The 25,526-nt window shown below is 41.7% G+C and overlaps 1 protein-coding gene across 1 annotated transcript in view; it reads left to right on the top strand.

Annotated features, from left to right (window-relative positions):
- Positions 1–24,495, top strand: part of LOC124776577 (protein Wnt-6) — a 608,273-nt gene extending 583,778 nt beyond the window's left edge. Inside the window, exons 4-5 of the mRNA XM_047251624.1 lie at positions 10,626–10,933; positions 19,420–24,495. Coding sequence (XP_047107580.1) covers positions 10,626–10,933; positions 19,420–19,881 — 770 coding nt within the window. The 3' untranslated portion in view covers positions 19,882–24,495. The remainder of the gene's footprint in view (positions 1–10,625; positions 10,934–19,419) is intronic.
- The last annotated feature ends 1,031 nt before the right edge of the window (positions 24,496–25,526 follow it).

Here is a 25,526-nt window from a genome sequence, read left to right as displayed (position 1 = left end):
ATTACGACTTTTGTGATACGGGAGGGTGCATTACCATGAAGCAACAGTACCCATTGGCGACCCATTCCACAACGGTGCTTTTCGACAGACATGCTGACCCATAAAAATTTTTCATTCTCAGATGGGTATCTTCCAGTGTTTTTTATTTGGCAGCCAAGAAAAGAATAAAGGCAAGTTGATCCTGTTTGGAAACACCTGGTAATAATGTCGCCATAGTTAAAGTTTCCGCACGTATCGCATTCACGTCGGAAAGACACCATTGCCAAACGTATACCTTGCCCACATATCCTTCCCTATACGCTGATGAGCTAGAACATTAAGACCACTGCTCACTGCGAAAATGAATGCCTCCTGGTGGCGTTGCGACTATGTGACGCAGTAAGAAAAGAACGTAAGCGTAAGAGAGACGAATTGGCATTCATTCTAGCGAAGATACGGCTCGCAAATGCGGAAATCCACTGATATAAGTACACTACTGGCCATTGAAATTGCTACACCGCGAATATGACGTGCTACAGACGCGAAATTTAACCGACAGAAAGAAGATGCTGTGATATGCAAATGATTAGCCTTTCAGAGCATTCACACAAGGTTGGCGCCGGTGGCGACACCTACAACGTGCTAACATGAGGAAAGTTTCCAACCGATATCTCATACACAAACAGCAGTTGACCGGTGTTGCCTGGTGAAACGTTATTGTGATGCCTCGTGTAAGGAGGAGAAAGGCGTACCATCACGTTTCCGACTTTGATAAAGGTCGGATTGTAGCCTATCACGATTGCGGTTTATCGTATCGCGACATTGCTGCTCGCGTTGGTCGAGATCCAATGACTGTTAGCAGAATACGGAATCGGTGGGTTCAGGAGTGTAATACAGAACGCCATGCTGGATCCCAACGGTCTCGTGCCACTAGCAGTCGAGATGACAGGCATCTTATCCGCATGGCTGTAATGGATCGTGCAGCCACGATTCGATCCCTGAGTCAACAGATGGGGACGTTTGCTAGACAGCGACCATCTGCACCAACAGTTCGACGACGTTTGCAGCAGCATGGACTATCAGCTCGGAGACCATGGCTGCGGTTACCCTTGACGCTGCATCACAGACAGGAGCGCCTGCGATGGTGTACTCAACGACGACCCTGGGTGCACGAATGGCAAAACGTCATTTTTTCTGATGAATCCAAGTTCTGTTTACAGCATCATGATGGTCGCATCCGTGTTTGGTGACATCGCGGTGAACGCACATTGGAAGCGCGTATTCGTCATCGCCATACTGGCGTATCACCCGGCGTGATGGTATGGGGTGCTGTTGGTTACACGTCTCGGTCACCTCTTGCTCGCATTGACGGCACTTTGAACAGTGGACGTTACATTTCAGATGTGTTACGACCCGTGGCTCTACCATTTATTCAACCCTGCGAAATCATACATTTCAGCAGGATAACGCACGACCGCATGTTTCAGGTCCTGTGCGGGCCTTTATGGACACACAAAATGTTCGACTGCTGCCCTGGCCAGCACATTCTCCAGATATCTCACCAATTGAAAACGTCTGGTCAGTGGTGGCTGAGCAACTGGCTCGTCACAATACGCGAGTCACTACTCTTGATGAACTGTGGTATCGTGTTGAAGCTGCATGGGCAGCTGTACCTGTACACGCCATCGAAGCTCTGTTTGACTCAACGCCCAGGCGCATCAAGGCCGTTATTACGCCATAGGTGGTTGTTCTGGGTACTGATTTCTCAGGAGCTATGCTTCCAAATTGCATGTAATTGTAATCACATGTCAGTTCTAGTATAATATATTTGTCCAATGAATACCCGATTATCATCTGCATTTCTTCTTGGTCTAGCGATTTTAATGGCCAGTAGTGTAGTTTTGACAAAGGGCACATTGTTATGGCGCTGTGGCTGGAACTGAGAATTTCTGAAAAAACAAAGCCGATCGCCTGTTGGCGTACTACTGTCGTGAGCGCCTAAAGAACGTGGTTGAAGGATGGTGAAAATAAGGAGTAGGCCGTATGGTTTTGGACGAGCACGTCTCATCCAAAACATAAGGGTCGGAGGATCCCCCGTGTGTAATCGAGAATTGACATCAATCTGTGGCAAATATGACGAAAGTGTTAATGCTGGCGCAGGCGCAAGTGCTTCGGAGCACATCTTTCAAAGGGCATTGTTGAACATTGTGCTCCACATCACGGGACCCCTAACTGTTCCAGTATTGACCCAAAGACATCATCAGTTATGATTCCAATGACACAGCATCATTGAATTGTCACCGTGGATCAATAGAAACGTGTCACCTGTCGAATGAACCGCATTCGTATTACACCAGGTCCATCTTTAGATATTTACACGTCATGCAGCGAATGGCTGCACGAAACATGCATCGAGCCACAGATGCAGGCCGGTGGGAGCAGAATTATGTTGTGGGGTGTACTGAGTTGGGATTCCATACGATCTATGGTGCTAATCGAAGGCAACATGGCAGCAATAAACTACCTGAATATTATTGTGGACTACACGCATCGATTTGTGCTTGAAGTCTCCCCCTACGGTGATGATAACTTCCAGCAGGATAACTGTTCATGTTGCAAGGTCAGAATCGTGCTACAGTGGTATGAACTCATACTGATGTCTTGTCTAGCAAATGTGTCTGATCTGTAATCATCGGAACATACACTGAAGCACCAAAGAAACTGGTATAGGCATGCGTATTCTAATACAGAGATATTTAAACAGGCAAATACGACTCTGTGGTCGGCAACCCCTATATAAGACAACAAGTGTCAGGCGCAGTTGTTAGATCGGTTACTGCTGCTACAGTGGCATGTTACCGAGATTTAAGTGAGTTTGAACGTGGTAGATGGGACACAGCATCTCAGAGCTAGCGATGAAGTTCGATTTTCCCGTACGAATATTTCACGAAGTGTACCGTAAATATCAAGAATCCGGTAAAACATTAAATCTCCGACATCCTTGTAGCCGAAAAAAGATCCTGCAAGAACGGAACCAACGACGATTGAAGAGAATCGTTCAACGTTACAGAAGTGCAGCCCTTCCCCAAATTGCCGTAGATTTCAATGCTGGGCCATCGGCAAGTGTCAACGTGCGAACCATTCAACGAATCATCATCGATATGGGTTTTCAGAACCGAAGGCCCACTCGTGTACCCTTAATGACTGCACGACACATAGCTTTACGCCTCGCCTGTGCCCATCAACACCGCCATTGGGCTGTTGATGACTGGAAACATGTTGCCTGGTCGAACGAGTCTCGTTTCAAATTGTATCGAGCGGATGGACGTGTACGGGTATGGAGACAACCTCATGAATCCATGGACCACGCATGTCAGCAGGGGAGTGTTCAAGCTGGTATAGGCTCTGTAATACAGTGGGGCGTGTGTTGTTGGAATGACATGGGACCCCTGATACCTCTAGATATGCCTCTGACAGGTGACACTTACGTAAGCATCCTGTCTGATCACCTTCATCCATTTATGTCCATTGTGAATTCACATGGACTTGGGCAATTTCTGCAGGACAATGCGACACCCCACACGTCCAAAATTGCTACAGAGTTGGTCCAGGAACACTATTCTGAATTTAAATACTTCCGATGGCCACCAAACAGCCCATTCGTGAAAATTATTGAGCATATCTGGGATGCCTTGCAACTTGCTGTTCAGAAGAGAACTACACCCCCTCGTACTCTTACCGATTTATGGACAACTCTGCAGGATTCATGGCGTCACTTCCCTCCAGCACTACTTCAGATATTAGTCGAGTCCATGTCACGGCGTGTTGTGGCACTTCTGCGTGGTCGCGGGGACCCTACACGATATTAATCAGGTTCACCTGTTTCTTTGGCTCTTCAGAGTATATCGAGCGCCAGTTGCGTGACAATAAATCACTATCCCCTAATTTGCGGTAACTGCTTGACCTGTTCGTAGACATCTGGTGCTAGGTACTTCTGGTACTATATCAAGCAGAGTCTTTGTTGTACTGTGCTTGAGATGTGGAACAACACGCTACCAAACAGGTGGTCATAATGTTTTGTTTCATCGGTGTATACCCGAATCAGAGTCGTGCTACGTTGCAATACGTTGCAGCAACGCCCTCAAATGGAAATCGGCTTCAAATGTTTGTGATTGTCCCTTTTACTCCCCTCCACTCCTCCTCCTGCACCTTCGTATAGGTTTAGTTAGTTAGTTACATGTTTCATAGATCATTTTATCGAAATGATGTGGAACGAGTCAGTTTATAGGTGTGTTTACATGACTGGTATTAACGTTAATGAAGAAAGTATTATTTTTATTCCCACCCCATGAAACTACACTTAATTTTTATAAATATTTCACAAAATATTTTTTTTTGCCACCAGTTTTTAAGTAGAAATTCGTCAATGAAACAGAAAGAGCTGTGAAGAAGGAAAGATTTTAAATTAGATTTAATACTTGCTTCGCTACCTGTCATACATTTTCTGCTATTGGGCAAATGATCGAAAATTTTTGTTGCTGCTTATTGGGCTTATTTCTGAGCCACTAACTGCTTTAACAACGCGTAGTACAGGTCGTTGTTCCCTTTAGTGTTGTACGTATGGACGTCACTGTTCTTCTCAAACTGTGATGGTTTATTTGTGACGAATTTCATTAGTGAATATATGTTTTGCGACGGCGCAGTTAAATTGTTTGCTCCACAAAGAGTTACCTACATGACGTCTGTGGGTGAACACCACATATTATTACTACTGCTCGCTTTTGTACAATCAGTACTATCGTTATAAGTGACGAGTTGGCCCAGTAAATATGTAAAATACATCAGGAGGTTTGTACGTGTGCTTACGACATCAGTATTTGTGTTGCTGAACTTAACTGTTTGAAAAGCTCAACAATACGCTTCTTCCACTTTAAGTTTTCACCAGTATGTAAAACCAAAGATTTGGAGCAATGTACCCTATTTACCGACTCCTGCTTATGCGCTACATCGATCGTTGGTACGAATCTATTTGTTGTTAAAAACTGAATGTAGTGTGATTTTTCAAAATTTTGGGAGAGTCCATTATCAGACAGCCAGTAATAATTGCTTGCCAAATACCAGTTACCATCTCTTTTGCTGCCTTCTCTCTAATGGGTTTTATTACAATACTAGTGTCGTCTGCAAAAGTCCCAACTTTGCTTGCTGAATGTTATGCAGAAAGTCATTCAAATATACAGGGTGGTCAATTGATAGTGACCGGGCCAAATATCTCACGAAATAAGCATCAAACGAAAAAACTACAAAGAACGAAACTCGTCTAGCTTGAAGGGGGAAACCAGATGGCGCTGTGGTTGGAACGCTAGATGGTACTTCTTCTTCTTCATGTGCCGTCTCCTCTAAGAAGGTTGGCTGTCATCATGGCAATTTCTGATCTTGATTTGGCTGATCTAAGGAGTTCTGACGTTGAACAGTTGTACCAATTTTTTAAATTGTCAATCCAGGATGTCCGTCTTCTACCCCTCGTTCTCTTCCCACAAATTTTCCCTTCTAGTATTATTTGCAATATTTTGTAATTTACTCCCCTAATAACATGCCCTAAATATTGTAGCTTCCTTACTTTAATAATTTTAATTAATTCTTTTTCCTTTCCCATTCTTCTTAGGACATCTTGATTAGTAATCCTCGACACCCAACTAATTCTAAGTATTCTTCTATATGCCCACATTTCAAAAGCTTCTAAACTGTTCATGTCCTTCTTTTTCAGTGTCCACGCTTCCATTCCGTATAATAATTTTGAGAATACATAGCATCTTAGCAACCTCATTTTTGTGTTTAAACAAATGTCTCTCGAACAGAATGCATTTTTCATCTTATTAAAGATACTTCTGGCCTGTCCTATTCTCGATTTAATTTCTTCTGAGCTTTCAATCTCCTCATTTACAACTGTTCCGAGATATTTAAATTTACGTACTTGATCGACTCTTTCCCTATTGATTGTAAGATTTTCTTGTTGGCGTGTTTTAGATATCACCATGAACTTAGTCTTGCTTACGTTAAGAGTCAAGCCAAATTCTTCACTTTTTTCTGCGACTTTGTCAAGAAGTAATTGTAGATCTTTGAGGTTTCCAGCTAGTAGTGCAGTGTCATCAGCAAACCTAACATTGTTAATGTTTAGCCCATTCACTTTAATGCCAGCTATTTCATCTGATAGAGCTGCCTGGATTATGTCTTCTGAATACATATTAAACCATAAGGGTGAGAGAACGCAACCTTGTCTCACACCCCTCTTTATTTCTATATCATTCGATAACTCATTTTCTACCTTCACGGTTGCGGTTTGATTGTAGTAGAGGTTATATATAATGCGGATGTCTTTCTTATCAAGTGTTTTCTTTTCTAACAATTCTATGAGATGATCATGACGAACTTTGTCAAATGCTTTATTATAATCCAGGAAGCACACATATAGTGGCTGGTTAACCTCCATACATCGTTGCGCTAATATGTTAAAAGCAAACAATGCTTCTCTTGTACCGAGGGAACTTCTAAAACCGAATTGTGTTTCACTTATACCTTCTTCTACTTTTTTGTATATTCGTTGGTGTATAACTTTTAGAAATATCTTTAAGGTGTGACTCATTAAGCTTATTGTACGGTGATCATTACAAGTTTTGGCATTAGCCTTTTTGGGTAATGTAACAAAGGTAGATGTCAACCAATCCCTAGGAATAATTCCCGAATTATAAATATCATTAAACAATTGTACAAATATATCTATATGGTCTATTCCTATGAGTTTCAGGATGTCATTTGGTATCTTATCCGGTCCAGGGGCTTTTCCTGTCTTTGAATTGTTGATAACATGTAATATTTCTTCTTTCGATATGCTTGGTCCTCGTTCTCCGATCATGTTATCATAAAATTTTTTATCTTTTCTTGTATCTTCAAATAGTTCTTTGACATATTCTGTCCACCTGTCCAGTTTACCTTTAACATCAGGAATTATTTTGCCATTTTTATCTAACAATAAACTTGTAGTTTTCTTTTTATTAAGTCCAGCTAAATCTTTAACTTTTTTGTGTAAGTTGAAACTATCATGTCTTGTTTCATAACTCTCAATTTCAGAGCATTGTTCCTTGTACCATTCTTCTTTTGCTTGCCGTGTTTCTTTTCGTATTTCTGCATGTAATCTTTTATACTCGCTTTCATCTCTATTTTTAAGTATTCTTCTTTGTTCCATCAATTGTAATATCTTCTCTGTCATCCACTTCTTTTTCATGTTGTCGTGTTTGGTCGCCATTGTGTTTTTACATGCATTATTTAATATGTCTTTTATAAGTTCCCATTTGCCATCAATGTCTTCTGTTTGATTATTCTTTATCCTAACTAATTCCTTATTAATCTCTTCAGAAGTCTTTTGTTTAGTCAAGGGGTCTCTTAGAATAGTTGTATTTATATAGTCCTTCTTTTGTTTCTTTTGTATGGCTTTCAGTTTCACATGGAACTTTGCTACTAAAAGGTTATGATCAGAAAATATATCAGCTCCTGGATATGTTTTCACACCATGAATAGAATTTTTGTACCTCTTGTTTATAAGTATGAAATCAATTTGATTTCTGCAAACTTCTTCATTACAGTCTCTTGGTGATTTCCAAGTATAAAGTCTTCGTTTAGGGAGTTTAAAAAATGTGTTTGTAATAGATTGTTTTCCTGGCAAAATTGTGACAGCAAATCTCCTCTTTCATTTCTTGTTCCTAAACCAAAAGGTCCAATAAGATCACCTTCACTTCCTTCACCTATTTTGGCATTAAAATCTCCCATGATGATAATAATGTCTCTGCTTTTTGAGGTTCCTATTGCTTGTGTTAATTATTCATAAAATTTTCCTATTTCTTCTTGGTCTTTGTCGGCTGTTGGAGCATAGATTTGGATTAAATTAATATTTGTTTGTTTCGTTTGTAAATGTAGACTGATTACTCTATCTGAGATTGGTAAAATGCTTTTGACAGATTTACTAGCATACTCATCTAAAATTATTCCTACCCCATTCCTGTGCTGGCTATCAGAAGTTCCCAAGTAATATACTTTCATGTTGTCAATGGTCATTTCTCCTGAGTCAGGCCATCTTGTTTCACTTACACCCAAAATGTTAATTTTTAGGCGTTTCATTTCTTGTATAACATTATTTACTTTGCCTGGTTGGTATAATGATCTTACATTCCAAGTTGCTATTGTTGCATTATTTTTGTATTTACTTGTGGCATTGTTCAAGGCTCTCCCCCCCGGAGATCCGAGTGGGGGAGTTGAAACTCCGGATAATTTGACATTGAACCCTGCCATGATGAGTTTTCCTGGGGATATCCATTGGATCTTTAATGCTGTGGTTTCCCGTTGCCTTCAGCATCCTATGCCGTTGACCACCCTTGGTGATTCTTCCGTCTTTAGGAGTGATTTCTCACTCCAAGGACAAGAGGGTGCCCTTGCTCTACCAGCTCATCCGCCCTCTAGAAGGTCGTTGGCTTAGTAGAGGGTTCTCCTTATCCCGGGAGAAACTCGGTCGCCAGAGCCTCGTTAGCGTAGCAGGGGATACCACGTGCCGGAGAGGTTGACATTTGGTACTGCCATAGGTCAAACGGATACCAGCTGCGTTTTTTTAAATAGGAACCCCCATTTTTTATTACATATTCGTGTAGTACGTAAAGAAATATGAATGTTTTAGTTGGACCACTTTTTTCGCTTTGTGATAGATGGCGCTGTAATAGTCACAAACGTATAAGTACGTGGTATCACGTAACATTCCTCCAGTGCGGACGGTATTTGCTACGTGATACATTACCCGTGTTAAAATGAACCGTTTACCAACTGCGGAAAAGGTCGATATCGTGTTGATGTATGGCTATTGTGATATCGTGTTGATGTATTGGGTACTGGCCCAACGGGCGTGTGCTATGTATGCTGCTCGGTATCCTGTACGACATCATCCACGTGTCCGGATCGTTCGCCGGATAGTTACGTTATTTAAGGAAAGAGGAAGTGTTCAGCCGCATGTGAAACGTCAACCACGACCTGCAACAAATGATGATGCCCAAGTAGGTGTTTTAGCCGCTGTCGCGGCTAATCCGCACATCAGTACCAGACAAATTGCTCGAGAATCGGGAATCTCAATAACGTCGGTGTTGAGAATGCTACATCAACATTGACTGCACCCGTACCATACTTCTATGCACCAGGAATTGCATGGCGACGACTTTAACGTCGTGTACAGTTCTGCCACTGGGCACAAGAGAAATTACGGAACGATGACAGATTTTTTGCACGCGTTCTATTTAGCGACGAAGCGTCATTCACCAACAGCGGTAACGTAAGCCAGCATAATATGCACTATTGGGCAACGGAAAATCCACGATGGCTGCGACAAGTGGAACATCAGCGAGCTCGGCGGGTTAGTGAATGGTGCGGCATTGTGGAAGGAGGGATAATTGGCCCCCATTTTATCGATGGCAATCTAAATGGTGCAATGTATGCTGATTTCTTACGTAATGTTCTACCGATGTTAGTACAAGATTTTTCACTGCATGACAGAATGGCGATGTACTTCCGACATGATGGATGTCCGGCACATAGCTCGCTTGCGGTTGAAACGGTACTGAATAGCATATTTCATGACAGGTGGATTGGTCGTCGAAGCACCATACCATGGCCCTCATGTTCACCGGATCTGATGTCCCCAGATTTCTTTCTGTGGGGAAAGTTGAAGGATATTTCCTATCGTGATCCACCGACAACGCCTGACAACATGCGTCAGCGCATTGTCAATGCATGTACGAACATTACGCAAGGCGAACTACTCGCTGTTGAGAGGAATGTCGTTACACGCATTGCCAAATGCATTGAGGTTGATGGACATCATTTTGGGCATTTATTGCATTAATGTGGTATTTACAGGTTATCACACTGTAATAGGGTGCGTTCTCAGAAGTGATAAGTTCACAAAGGTACATGTCTGACATTGGAACAACCGAAATAAAATATTCAAACGTACCTACGTTCTGTATTTTAATTTAAAAACCCCACCTGTTACCAACTGTTCGTCTCAAATTGTGAGCCATATGTTTATGACTATTACAGCGCCATCCATCACAAAGCGAAAAAAGTGGTCCAACTAAAACATTCATATTTCTTTACGCACTACACGAATATGAAACAAAAAATGGGGGTTCCTATTTAAAAAAACACAGTTGCTATCCGTTTGACCAATGGTAGCGCTATCTAACAGGCCAACCATAGCGCCATCGTGATTCCCCTTTCAAGCTACACAAGTTTCGTTCTTTGTAGGTTTTTCGTTTGACGCTTACTTCGTGACATATATTTGGCCCAGTCACGATCAATGGAGCACCCTGAATATAAGGAACAGGAATGGACAAAAAAATTTGACCCTGTGGACTCACTTCATGATTTTTTTTTCAGTCACCAATATTTTCTTTCCTTTGGTCATCGTTTGAATTATCAGAACAGCCTTCCGCTTTATTTATCCGTAAACCATGCTGTGTGATAAATATGCTGTCCTTCCCTTTCGACAGTTCTAAGTTGTCTTCACATTCGCTTCTCGAAATGCATTAGTGCGACACGGTTCTGGTGGTTGGCAGGTAGCGGCCGCATGGGACCGCTGCCACCCGAGCACCCGGCGTCGGTGCTGCCGCCAGGGGCAGCGGGGGCGTCTGCGGGGGCGCCTTCGATGGCGGCGGCGCTGCCCCCGGGTGCGGGGGCGCACCAGCAGCTGCCGCAGCCGCAGCAGCCGGGACAGGCCGCCGAGGGCGAGTGGCAGTGGGGCGGCTGCGGCGACAACGTAAACTTCGGCTACCGCCGCTCCAAGGACTTCATGGACGCGCCCTACCGCCGGCGCTCCGACATCAAGACTCTCGTCAAGCTGCACAACAACGACGCCGGCCGCCTGGTGAGTAGGCAGCCCCGCGCAACACGCACTGGTTTGTCGATGGGTGAAGGGGGACGGAGCGGTTCGGAACTTCCCTAGTGCGGTGGCGCTCGTTTCCGATCTGGCCGGTTCAAATTGAGGTGGTGGAAGAAAATATCTTCGTCGTCAGTATTTGGCAGGAAATGGAGAGAGAGGCGCTGGAACACAGTTCCTGATCACCCGACTTAGCATCAATGTCTTGGATTGAATTCGAAACCGTACTGTCTCGTGAAGTGATAGCGTGTGACACTCACCCATCGGTCGGATGGGAGCGCTAACAAGGGGAGGCCACGACGTTTGGAACGCGGATTTATTGCATACTTCGTACACTCGTGGTACTCCATGAGGACAACAAAATGTGTAAGCAGTAGCGCGTACTTCTCAAGCGCTATTGAAAAAATCGCAAGATAATTTCGGTCGTGAAATATATACCTGTGCGTGGCCATTTTTACCATGAAGCCGCGGCAGCTGAGTGGTTAGCGTTCAAGCCCCAAAATCACTGGATCGAGTCCCGTTCGTCTGCTTCTTCTTCCTTTACTTTCAACACAGTCATTTTCTTTACTATGTATATTACAATTGATATAATGGGGAAAATACGTGTAATCGGATGAAATTTTATTAAATTTGCAATGTTATTTGGCAGTCTACTAATTTTTATTATACGCAAATAATGTAATATCCATAACTATCGACTAGTAAACGACCAAACGCATAAAGTGATACTGAAAATGTATACTTGTCCGTGATTTGAGAAATCCCTTATACCTGGAAGAAGCCCGAAACTACTTGTTACCTCCAAGTTTTGACAGGCACAGACGGCTTCCGAAAGATGTACAATTAATCGTCGCTTTCGACATTACGAGTACAAGTTGCAGGATGGTATATTTCGTAAAAACATGGAAAACAAAGTTAAACGACACCTGCCGCATTGAATAAATGCTATGTTTCCGCATAGGCAAGGTCTTTTGGCGTTTTCCGTGGAAAAACAAACCTCGTTAATATTTTCAAAAATTTCTCTTTCAGACGATAGTTTGGAAGCAAACCATGCACAACGCAGTATTTCCTTAAAAATCGGCGCTGATATTTGGTTATGCAGTATCGAGTGTATTTTAATAGCGTCTTCCGAGAAGCAATTCTCGTTCTCTTTCGATTAAATACGAACAGATCTGAAGACACGGACAACCATACATTTTCAGTATCACTTCATGCGTTTGGTCGTTTACTAGTCGATAGTTATGAATATTATATTATTTGTGATAATAAAAATTAGTAGACTGCCAAATAACATTGTAAATTTAATAAAAGTTCATCCGATTATACGTATTTTTCCCATTATATCAATTGTAATATAAATAGTAAAGAAAATGACTGTGTTGAAAATAAAAAAAATAAAAACTGACGAACGGAACTCGATCCAGCGATCCAGTAGCTTAACGCCAACAACTTTTCTTTAAAAAACAAAAATTGTTATATATTGTTCGTTGAATTTGTTCAGGGCGGACGTCCGGTGACACCCGTTCAGTTTGTTCATTGATCCGTTCGCTCAGTTTTATTTGTTAGAAGGAGTAGCTAACGCTCTGACCGAACACGCTGAGCTACCGTGCCGGCAGCACTCGGCTGCAACCGCTTCATGGTAAAAATGGCCACGCAGAGATTGTATATTTGACGACCGAAATTATCTTGCGATTTTCTCAGTAACGCTTGAGGAGTACGCGCTACTGGTTACATAGTTTGTTGTCCTCATGGAGTACTACGACTGTATGAAGTTTACAGTAAATCCGCGTTCCAAACGTTGTGGCCTCCCCTTGTAAGACCGGTGGCACATCGACACCACACTTTGCACACACCCACCAGTAAACTACACTCATCAGATGCGCGTTAAGACACAACTCTTTTACACCACAGGAGAAGGTGTTTATTTCTTTCACAGGAGAAGAACAACGAAGGCTTGCCATCTGCCACAAGGCTTCATATACGAATCTCTTGCATTTGGTAAATGACCGCCATTACTCATTTATCATCTTCTGCCCATTTGCTGTTCTTTACGTTTTCTTCAAGTTTCACAGTCTTCAGCTTTTCGCATCTAAGTTTGTCTCGTTTATTTTCTGCCGTCGTCAACCCATATTTCATTAGATAATCATCTAGGTTATTTCGTATCGCAACTCAGAACAAAGTGTCTCCTTCTTCATACATTTCATATCCTCACACACCTAGCCCATCTCCATATGAGTTTCATAACGTTGACCGTGGAGTCCTCTAATTCTATATTTTCTGTTATACATTTGGCTCTTTCCTGTCACATCTTGTTAAGTCCAACATGATCTCTCCATTGCTCAATGCGCTACTGTAAACTTAGAATTGCTTGCACATAAGAGGTCCATGTTTGACTTCCGTAAGCTAATTTGCAGGTACATACTAGTTTCGTGTATGGCACATTTTGAACTACAGCTACTTATTGAGCAGGTAACTGTTTCATTGACAATGTGACAGCGGCTTGAGTAATAAGTAGCTGCAAATTACAACTGATAGTGAAAGCAGTACACCATGACGGTAGAGAGTCCAGTTCTTCAGCATAATGTAGGATCAATGTTGTCTAACACACAGCACCACAATCGCTTTTGGACCAGAAGGAAAGGCATACTGAGCGTATCCAATACGTGGGCTTTAGAATGTTTTGACTGAGTATTAAATCAAAGACAACTAGAGACAGTTGCCACCAGTCGTTCATAAAATTCACGTTAGTTTCATAAAATGCTTCCCGAGCCTTTTCTGGCACAGCTTCAGATTAGAGTCGCAGACGTTAGGCTATTCAGACTTACAGCCTAATGACTAGCGTAGGTATCCGTAATCACATTTCAGATAGACAGTCATCCTGCATACCTCTTGTTTTATATCATTTATTTGTACAATCTGATATTCATTTTACATATTTGCAAATTTGTTATTTTGGGTAACACACCTGCACCAACGATGCGTGGAGAAGTGTCAAGTAGCATGCGTCTTCTGCCAACTTTTCCGCATACATCTTCGGGAACAACATGTGACTAGACTACGATCAAAATTGTGTAGATATACTTCAGAGTGACTCTTTATATGAAACCTTTTTTAAATCCTTTATAATTTTTCTTAAGCTACCTCCTAGTTTTGTTACATCCCATGTGCAGTTAAGCTTGGGGAAATTTCGGGTCAGTGGAAGAAGGGGAATGGACGCCTTTGAGCTGTCAAAACCCCAGAAACTTAGAAAATGAAGTAAACGAGTCGACTTCGGCAAATATTACTTCTGCAGGCCAGAGTCACTGATTACCTAATATAGGCAGTCTGTTTACTCCATTCCCCTGAACGCGCTCTCATTTCAGACATGGTATTGTGACTGGATTGTGACACCTATTCCAGGTCGCAATGTGACAGTTCAACGACAGGTAAAGAAAGGGCAAGAGCGCGCCTAGCCGTTCCTTTTGACGCATCGAGTCAGACCACCCCACTCGTTCTTCGTTTTCGAGGCAACATGGCAGTCATAATGAGTGCAGTGTCTTGATCTTTACTCCTTTTATAAAAGAGAATTTATTTCCAAAGGTAATACAAACATGAAATAACTGGAAACACTCTGCCATCTGTCAAACGAACGCTAATAGTTTTTTGTTACAATTTCCAGATGTGTAAATTAACTGAGAACCAGTATCTTACACTAGCAGAGCAGCGAGTAACGATTTGCTGGTAGAAAGCAGTCATCCCGATATAAGAATTGCTAAGTGGACTGAGAACCTGCATAACAAAATTAGAAGTTCCGTATCAAAATCTGAGGCAGCTAAAGAAATATGCTGAACTTTTCGGACATCCTGCGATCTTTCTTGATGAAACAACGTGTTGTGGAATATTTTTCTGTGCTCCTGAGGCTATTCGTCATGCAAGATGGATGGTAAACTATATTTTGTTTGAAAATGTTTGTACTCTGTGATGAATTTTTATTACCCCCCTCCAGAAGAGCGCATAATTCCTTAAGTTTATATTTTACCTATTACTGCGTACATCGAATTGAGCCTCTATGTCTCTTCTCCAGTCGACGCACTGTATTTATATTTCACATTTATTTCAAAATTTAATAAATAGCAGTCTGTTGATCCTGTTAGTTGGAAATTTGGAAATTTGTGGTAAGGTCTTATGGGACCAAACTGCTAAGGTCATCGGTCCCTAAGCTTATACGCTACTTAATCTAACTTAAACTAACTTACGCTAAGGACAACACACACATCCATGCCCGAAGGAGGACTCGAACCTCCGACGCGGCGAGCCCCACGGACCGTGACAGGGCGCCTAGATCACTCGGCTGCCCCGTTCGGCTCCTGTTAGTCTCGCGTGCTTAAACAAAAACTGAAAAATCAGTTATGATGCCTGCTCCTGAATCTGTCGCCTTGGAAACAAAAATGAAAAAGACGGATTATTGAATGGTGAGGCGGAATAATAAGATACAAACATTGAAAGGGATGAAGTATGAATCGGTCAAATCATAGAAATTATCCATAATAGCACTCAGTTGTTTTTTTTCTAATAAAATAGCCTCTTTTTTATCAGAGTTTCCTTGAAGGACTAGTTCCTTATCGACAAATCCTTCGCAGTGACATCAGAAATCAATATTTCAGTAAGACTTGATATCTGGTTCAAGTCAAAGTAGTCCCACACTCAGCCAATGAGTATTGGGGAGCCGATGCAGGAATCCTGCATCGCCGCTCTTGGCAATGTCCTAGTGGAAGTGGTCTGCCTTTCTTTCCTCCGACCTGTTATGAAGTGTCAAATGTGTGTCTGCGTGGTGTGTATGAGTATGACGAGAGCTTATACAGTTTAGTGTTTGGTTTCTGTTGTGAGGCATGAAGGGAAGGTGAGATTGAAACACGGTGCCGGCACATACCTTACTCCTCTCGAATGTCACCAACGGTGACACCGTTTAATGTCCCCATAAAACGGACGGATCACCATAACTACCGGCTGGGGTGGCCGAGCGGTTCTAGGTGCTATAGTCTGGAACCGCGCGACCTCTACGGTTGCAGGTTCGAATCCTGCGTCGGGCATGGATGTGTGTGATGTCCTTAGGTTAGTTAGGTTTAAGTAGTTCTAAGTTCTAGGGGACTGATGACCACAGATGTTATGTCCCATAGTGCTCAGAGCCATTTGAACCATCACCATAACACCGTTACTTGCCTTCACTTAATAAGACACTGCGGAGAGGTGTGGAACTTAATCCAAGACAGTAGAGGAGAGACTGGTGATCAGAAACTTTACGTCATCACCTCTTCTCCCCTTGTCGGCCAAATACTGGCAGTGTAAATTCTCAACCATCAGGGTAACAACGGGCTTACCACCGCGTCGAGAGTGACCACACAGCCGTGAGCTAGCATATGGAGGCGGGTCTTTACCTAGTTAATAAACTGAAAACTGTAAATCAACTGGTTGAGAGGCGTCAAACTCATAGAGGACTACGACAGATTCCTTCAAAAAAGTAACAGAACGATGAAGGGTGTGCTTCAGATTGTATCTGAGTATCACCACAACTTTTCAGTGCATAGGAAAAGAGAATACGAATTACGATTTTTAAAAGTTCACGTGATGTTCTTGCCATATCTCCATACCTCCATATATGTTATAAACATGTTTGCATGTTCAACATATCCTCCTCACCTTCTGGATCGATTTCTTCCGGACTTTGTACACATTTTACTAACTGTGTGGAAAGAAGTAGGGTGGGAGTAAAAGCCACCCACCTCCCAGTGGGATGGGGTTGGGGGTGAAAGCAGGTGATGGACAGAGAGAAGGGGGATGAGGATGTGGACAAGCAAAGGGGGAGCAGAGTGACAGAGAGAGGGGAGGAAGAAATGGACAAATAGAGGATGCAGGAGGAGGTGGACAGGCAGAGGGGGAGGAGGAGATAGAAAGGGGAGGTGGAGGTGGACAGAAAGAGGGGAAGAAGGAGACGATGAGAGAGAGGAGGGGGACGGAGATGGAATAATAGTGGATTGGAATAAATAAACACCCGGCAATGCTGAGTTTCTTGGGTAGTTTTAGATGTAAACTTTGTGCAAAATAGTATTTTTGGTTGTACTATTAAAGTTAATGCAGAAATAGTAATAAGTAATTTGAATATATTAGAGCTATTGGTTTCTCCGCTGCCGGTCCGTCTGTAAAACACGCTTAAAGATTAAAAAATGAGTGAGTTTTATATTTGATTTTTCATGTATCGACAAAGAGATATCCTTTCGCTATTAGAGCTCAAATTACAAACAATTCATTGTTTCTTGCAATAAACCCAAACGGTTGCAAGCACAAAGAAAATATCCGAACTTTAGTAGTAGGAGTCACCCCAAACTACAACGACAATGCCGGCCGCTGTGACCGAGCGGTTCTAGGCACTTCAGTCTGGAACCGCGCGACCGCTACGGTCGCAGGTTCGAATCATGCCTCAGGTATGTATGTGTGTGATGTCCTTAGGTTAGTTAGGTTTAAGTAGTTCTGAGTTCTAGGGGACTGATGACCTCAGATGTTATGTCCCATAGTGCTCAGAGCCATTTGAACCATTTTTACAACGACAATCATATGGGATTTTCCTCGTCATACTGCAGCAGACATACTGTTATTCTTCCACTTGTGAGTCACAGTGGAAGCTCCTGGTAAACTGCTATGTAGAAAATCCCTACCACCTGGTTATGACGGTCTAGACTTCGAAACGGTAGTGGATTAAATATAAACTTTGTAACGCACGCAGCATTACAAATTTTTTCCTTTGAAAGTTAGGTCCAACTACCCGAGGCGCCATGAACACTGAATTTGCCGACACTAAACAGTGTTATGATACGGGGATTCTAGAAAGAGGACTGGCCCAGACACGGTCAACTAATTTGGGCTGCATTTGGTAACTCGCTTGTGTAGCACCTAAAATGGAGGACTATAAGAAATCAAGAATCACTAACGCCTGCTCCCACCTTAGGTGTGCAGTCGACTCAAAATTGACGGAATAAGCAGATAACTGAAACATCAGCGTTTTTTGTAATCGTGTATGAGGTCCGAGAACACTTATTTTCCGTGAAATAAAGAAAATAAACATTTACCACTGGCACTTATGTACGCATAATGTTGGGGTGTGGAGGATCTTCGTTCGATTCGTATACACATTCTGTAGTATTTTTCATGTGTATTTTTCCCCATGTAGAAATTGTTGGGGATAGGTGAATTAATAAGTGAAAAATAACAAGGTTGATAAATAACTATGTCAAATAAAGTAAATGAGTGAAGAATCAATATTTTAAAACTCGTTTATGAAAACAACTGTGGCGGCCCAACGATAGTTTAATTTCAGGAGGTTCGTAACTGTAGTTCGCTTCTGGAAACGTGGTAGGAATAACAAACGATTGCATCATTTATGATAAACTTTCAGCACCGATTTTTCAATCGTTGTAATGAGTGGTACGCATCAAAATTAATTCCCGAAAAAGAAATATTTTGAAATGTAAACTAAGTCTGTTTTTCGCCGAATTTTCGAAAGAAACGTTGTAGTTACTCGCAGACTGCTTTCATCAGATGCTCTAATTTTCGCAAATACATTTGCTTTGAGCGTTTTATGAGCATTTTTATGAACTTCATAGGTGTCCGAAGGAATGTGACAATATGTAACATAATGAGTGAAAGAGTTATTGTTAAACGAGCGGAATTAAAAACTTTAATTCTTCACTTGTCCCAGTTGTTTTAGAAATTTATTTACCTAACTTCGTATTATTACGTACTGATGTACTTACATTATTAACACTCCTGCGTCCACCAACTTTGATACAGATAAAAACAGTTTTAAAAATACTGCAGAATGTATATAGAAATCGGGCTCAGAAGTTTCACTTGCTGGCCATTTAACTGTGCCGTTTGTCAGCGCCGCTTCCGTTGATGAGTGACAACATTGCGGGTACACAACCGGCAGTCGGAAACGTTTATTTTCTCGACATTTTGGAAAATATGCGTTTAAGGCCCAAAAAAATGGTTCAAATGGCTCTGAGCCCTATAGGAGTTAACATCGGAGGTCATCACTCCCCTAGAACTTAGAACTACTTAAACCTAAATAACCTGAGGACATCACACACATCCATGCCCGAGGCAGGATTCGAACCTGCGACGGTATAGGTAGCGCGGTGCCAGACTGAAGTGCCTAGAACCACTCGGCCACACCGGCTGACTAAGGCCCCTATATATAATTATGAAAATGTTCAGTTTTTCAGCTGTCTACCCATCCCTTCAATTTCGAATGGGTTGCACGTCATGAACTTCACGGGTGATTTTCTCAAAACTGGAAGGAGGCCGCGGAAGGGGTTCTGCGAGACAAAATGTCTATTTGGGTGGTACAAAAGCGATCTGTCAAACATGAGCCGAACCGATTGTTCGTGTTTGGGCCATGGTACGTTCCGGACGTTACACTGAAGCTTTCTGTCTGGTTGCAGGCGATCAAGAACTTCATGCGCACCGAGTGCAAGTGCCACGGGCTGTCCGGGTCGTGTACGCTGCGCACGTGCTGGCGCAAGATGCCGCCGTTCCGCGACGTGGGCAACCGGCTGAAGGAGCGCTTCGACGGCGCCGCCAAGGTGATCCCCAGCAACGACGGCCGCTCCTTCATGCCCGAGGGCCCCACCATCAAGCAGCCCGAGCGCACCGACCTCGTCTACTCGGAGGACTCGCCCGACTTCTGCCTGCCCAACCGGCGCACCGGCTCACTGGGCACGCAGGGTCGCGAGTGCAACGCCACCTCCCCCGGCGTCGACGGCTGCGAGCTGCTGTGCTGCAGCCGCGGCTACGACACGCGCGTCGTGCGCGAGAAGGTCAACTGCAAGTGCCGATTCCGCTGGTGCTGCGAGGTCACCTGCAAGACGTGCGTCGAGCGCCGCTCCATCAACACCTGCCGCTAGCCTGCGGGCTGCCGCCACTTGTGCCACTGTGATTCCACTCTCGCGATCCAGAAACTGATTGGTCGGCCGCTTTCCAGGCAACAGAAATCCACATTGTGCCGGGCAGGCAGAATAAAACTGTCCCAGAGAATACTTGATGCGCCTGAAGATAGACAACACGGTTTACATCATTTGCCCGAATGGTGTAAGTTCGGGTGCCTACCTTAAGGCGCATGAAATATTTTTCCGGGCCAAATCTATTCTGCCCACCCTGTGGTCGCTTCTAGCACTCCTTAAGTTTCTCTTGACATCCTAATGTATCCCTGAGAGCTTTGTACTTTTTTCAGAGTTCTGCCCTCTCGTGAATGTCTCGCAGTAATGTTTAAGTGAGGTACGATACTTACTACCTGATATAGTTCGCGCCAGTCGCACCTGTGCAAAGAGAGAAAGTGATAGGGAAACATGCATGGGATGGGATCGGTGTTCGCATGGCGGTAGTGACGGCGCAATCACGCTCTATATTGCCACAACTGTGAAATGTTGCTTCGGACAACAGCCGCTAGAACTGCATCCTCACTGAAGAATGGCCAGATCGTAGCCTGGAGGAGAATTTTTATCGCCATCAAGCGGCACTGACTGATAGATGAAACTTCATTAGCTGCTGGAGTCAGTTGAGGAAGAGAGGGTAGGGGAGGGGGGAGGTAATGCGCAGAATCGTTCGAAACTGGGAGTATCCAGCAGTACCTACGAGAAAATGTCAAGAAATATCTGAGACTAGCTCGTGGAAACATTTACACCATTAGTATAGCGTAAGGGAAAAAAAACTGGCCCAGAAGATATTTCACACACCTTAAGATAGGCAACCCAATTTACATCATTCTCTCCTGGTGTGTATGATGTAACTATTGTTGTCTATCTTTAGACGCATCAAATATCTTCTGGGCCAATTTTTTTTTTGGGCTAGCTTTATTTTGCGCAACCTGTAGATTCCAAGTTGAGTGCTGTCAGCGAAATGTTTCAGTTCTGCTTCCACTCGCCACTAGAGCTAGGCACATGCTAAATGTGAAATTCGACGGCAATTACTCCGTTTCTTTTCTCCTGTAAGCCACTGGTGGGGAGGCAAATGACTGTCTATGCTTCTCTATGCCTGCTTTTCTGCACTTGCTATTACGTGCTCGACCTACAGAAATGCAAACAGTGAACAGTAAAAAAAATTTATATTCTAATACTAGTTCTCTGAATTTTCCGTTTAATCTTTGACGGAAAGAACATTTACTACAACGATTATAATGCAAGCACTTTGAGTACCTTCGTAATACTTTTGTTGGGTTCCACCACTTCCTAAAGCTGAATATAATGGGAATATCTTATGTCTGAGGATGGCCAGTAACAGGTCGCAAGAGAATCTCATCCGTCCTACTCTTCGCAAGAGCTCTATTCGTCTGTAAAATGCTCCTACTCGACCACCCTAAGCTTTTAGCTTGATATCACTTTGTAAATTTATCAGCACATATGCAATCGACGCGAGAGGGTCTAGAAGTTTTCAAAAACATTTAATTGAATTTTACCAGCTTATTTGTTCTGTATATTATACAGAGCCCGAATTTGTAGTCGTACTACACAGTTACAGAAGATACGGAGAGAATCGGGATGAGTAAGCAGGCAGTTTGTCCTAGACACGATTTACTTGTTTTATTTTGACCAATTATACAGCATAACTTCAGCAAAAATAATTTATACTACAGTTGATTTTTTTTTTTCTAACAAACATCGACTAGTATGACTCCGCCAGGAGAAATGACAATTGAGTGAAAGCTGCTCCACGCAATTCGATTAACATCATTAAGAACTGATAATATCTTTTAAAGCCATCCATGGCTACACTTGTTTGTAAATATTAATGCGGGAATAGACAATATTAAAATATATGATTAAAATTCAGCAATCATGAATTTTGCCCAATAGGCAGAACGTCAAGTCTTCACCATTACGAAGTTTTAGGCATTCCTAGCTCCCACAATTGCTGAAAATAGCACAAGATCGTGTTGAGAATAGCAAATATGACGGAAATTCCATCCATGGAATCATTTGTCAACCATGATGCATTAGCTTCATTTTTTAGGTTTTTCGTTAGGATATTGGTCTGTTTCGCGCTTTTAGATACTTCTAGCATCAACTCGCTAGCATCTTTTGTATATGTTGTATGTTTCAGATATCAGTCTAAAAGACTTAAATTTGCAATGTGGCTACTGTATTTGAGCTTTGGATTACCACGGAATGCAGCACGTTTCACAGTTTCGAGCTACAAAAACGTGGAGATGAAGTTAGTTTTTTTTTTTTTTTCAGGATGACAGAATTATTTCTAAGTAGCTTAAACACTACATCAGTACTTATGGAGAGAACCTGTTATCATTTTTCTCTGATAGCATTGCAGGACAGATTGTTAAGAAGCAAAGAACAAAGAAAATTAGTAAGATATTATAACTACTGTGTCTCGCAAATGAATAGCAAGTGAAGGTAGGAACTACTTGTAGACTAAAACAGACGGCGCTAATTTTCTTTAAATACCCACATCTCTTAGAACCAGCCGAATCACAATTTCATTGAGTGATATTCTGAAAGTCGAAAGTGTGTTACTAGTTACGTGAACGAGTCATAAATGAGTCTCGATATTTGACGCGTCCCAATTGAATTTACACTGAAGTGACCATGATATTCGTCTCTACTCAGACTTTTTCTACTTTTTGTTGTCTTGCTTCCTCCGTCCTCTCATTTGTCTGTCAGTAGGAATTTAAACAGAAACATTTACTTTTCAGAGATAAGCATCCTGTAATGATTTTTGCCTTAGTCCTTCCGCATTCGAGTGACCATTAGTATCTTCTCTAAGTTAATAGTGCTAGCAGACAAATAAAAGTCATAAACTCTGGAAGACGGAATTTCAATAAATATATCTATTCCTGGCGCTTATGCTGAAAAGTAGTTGTTAAATTCGAACAGTAATGTACGTTTTTACGGCTTTTCAGCGGCTTCATGAAGACTGAAGTACTGTAAATCAGAACCAAACGAATCTTTTGTGTGGCTTTTAATCATGGACATGACATAAATGGCAGTAATGAATACTAGCTCCAAAGCGAATATATATTGGTGCTAGAATGGCCGCCAGTTTTCGTATAAACTATAATATTTCTAAGCTGATGTTCATGCAACTCAGGCAAAACTTGCTGTATTTAAAACTAGAACGGCATGTTTGAATAGTGAAGCATGCTGTTCTCTGTGATGAAGAGTGTCTGATGTGCTACTCTCTTAAGTGATCAAGGACGGCACTTCGTACCCACATATAAATACATGACTAGAAAGGAATATTTTAGAAAAAAATTATAGTGTGTAAATTATGTGATATAAATATTTATTTCGTCGAAATCTTGTATAAAATAATTTTATAAGGTTATGATATGATTTAGTTTCGTGTACCGAAAATATTTTCTGAAGAAATTACGTACACATGTGGAAAACAGTTTATTGACAGGAAAGATATATTTTTAGGAGTGTTTATAAGAAGAGGAAAAACTGATATACATGTATAGCATATGTACACATGTGTTAACAAATACTTCTGGAGGACAATGTATTTCCTTCCGTCCTTTACAACGACTAATGCAGATTGATGTTTGATTGTCACGGTATACAACAGCACTTCTCAAAGATACATTACATTACACGTTTCGAATTCTTGCATTTTCTTCATATCGTTTTACTCCAAATGAAACGATATGCTCATACTATGATTGCTGATGAAGTGTACAGTATTTAATACTGTTGGCAGAAGTTATTTTACTTAAAAACATTCTTATCCTACTATGCCATTTATTCTATATTTTTTGCGTGAAATAACATAATGAGGCGGGTGGGACATGTATAAAAAAGGCTTATGTGAGGATGAGGCAATGCAACTCTGCTTCCTAACCAAGAGGTGCCAGAATGCCTAACTAAAGAAACAAACGTTACTGCTTATTTGTTATGTGTTGTGTAAATGACAAACCAGACCTGAAGGCCTGTCTGTATGGAGCCACCACATAGCCGAAACAATCCAGCCTAATTACATTTTATAACAGCTACTTGAATCATATTACAGAAATAAAGAAACCGATTTCTCATAACAGTGAAATTTGTGAAAAGGTGCATTTTATGTGTAAATTGCTATTGTTATTGTATGGAGATGTAGGCTACCAACTAAATGTCCATACCAGATGCTTGTGGACATGGCTCTCCGATTTGAGATTTCCAATGCTGCATCAAGTTAGACACATAATGGAACTGTAATGATCTTCTCTGCTGATAGAGTGCTATTGTGGAGCAATGTAATCTTCCTTGGATACTGGTCAATGGTTACAGCTCTTGTATATATGGTGTATGTAAGATATGAAACAAAATTATTCGTGTATGGCCAGCCCTTAAATAGTTCTACCAAAAAATCACATAGGAAAGTTTGTTTTTGGCATATGCGGTGACCTCCAGGCTGCCTCACGTCCATCATCTCGTATTGCTGTAGTGCCTTATCTGTAAAACAGCTTTAAGTACTCTAATGTATAGCTTTTAAAAATGAGATGTAAATTTTATTAAAATGCCTTTATCGAATGTGTAACATACTGCATTACTCCTTACCCTTCCACTACGACAAAATATTTCATTTTGCATTGAGAAAATAGAGGTTTTGCAAAATTGGGAAGTTACAGCCTGTGTACTTCGTGTAACATTCACTATTTATGATGAAAGTTTTCCTAAATAAGCAAGTAAATGATCAACAAAACTTCTTTTTCATGGAATTTATTCATAATGATAAAGCACTTGGGTAGTTAATGAATGAGAAACAACATACTGCGAAAGCTACAAGCCATAAGAAAATACCATCTTACTGCCACGGGGTTCGTTTGAAGATCTACTCACGACCACGACTCGTCTTAAAACAGTCAACACCCATGTCCAACGATGATTGCTCCTCGACTCCTGTCCTGTATCACGGATATGTAAGTAGTCTACGTTGGAGCACATTTATACCTGCATTTCGCAAATGATTTAAATACAGTTGGTTATTCTGACATAAATTTATGTAGTTCATACAGCTTTTTAAACACTAATGAAGCAAGTCCTTTCTTTGGAGCGTAATTTAAACAACATTCACTAAATCAAATAACTTCTTAATTGCTTCCTGTGGGGTAAGTCAAACACATACGTAAACAGCAAACTTAGTATTTCATAAATCAGTACAGGTTAATGTCCCAGCAAAAGTTTCTTAGTGGGTTCAAAATTTTAGTGCACTCGTTACTACGAAGTTTCTAATGTTAAGCTTTTAAGTGACAAATTTGTCAGTAAACCTAACTGCACCATAGGAATCGAAAAAATGTGAATTATTGTCTAAATGATCAGGAATTGCTAAAACGTCTTGTGAATTAATTTTCCGATTTTCTAGGAAACTGAAATTCGTCAGCAAGTTGCAGAATGAAAAAAAAATATATTTATTTGTTCTGTACCTGACACCAGAAAAAGCTGAAATGCTCCAGCTAGCCACGTTTTAAATACTGCTTAAGGCTGGAAGTGAAGAGAACAAATGAATCGAAATATGACATACTAGTGATGTTATTGCTTAAATATATCAATAGTTACGATTG

This window comes from Schistocerca piceifrons, chromosome 2, assembly GCF_021461385.2.
Source record: "Schistocerca piceifrons isolate TAMUIC-IGC-003096 chromosome 2, iqSchPice1.1, whole genome shotgun sequence".
In the NCBI taxonomy this organism is placed as follows: Eukaryota; Metazoa; Arthropoda; class Insecta; order Orthoptera; family Acrididae; genus Schistocerca; species Schistocerca piceifrons.
Note: the sequence above shows the minus strand (reverse complement) of the source record. Positions and strands in the feature narration are given on the sequence as shown.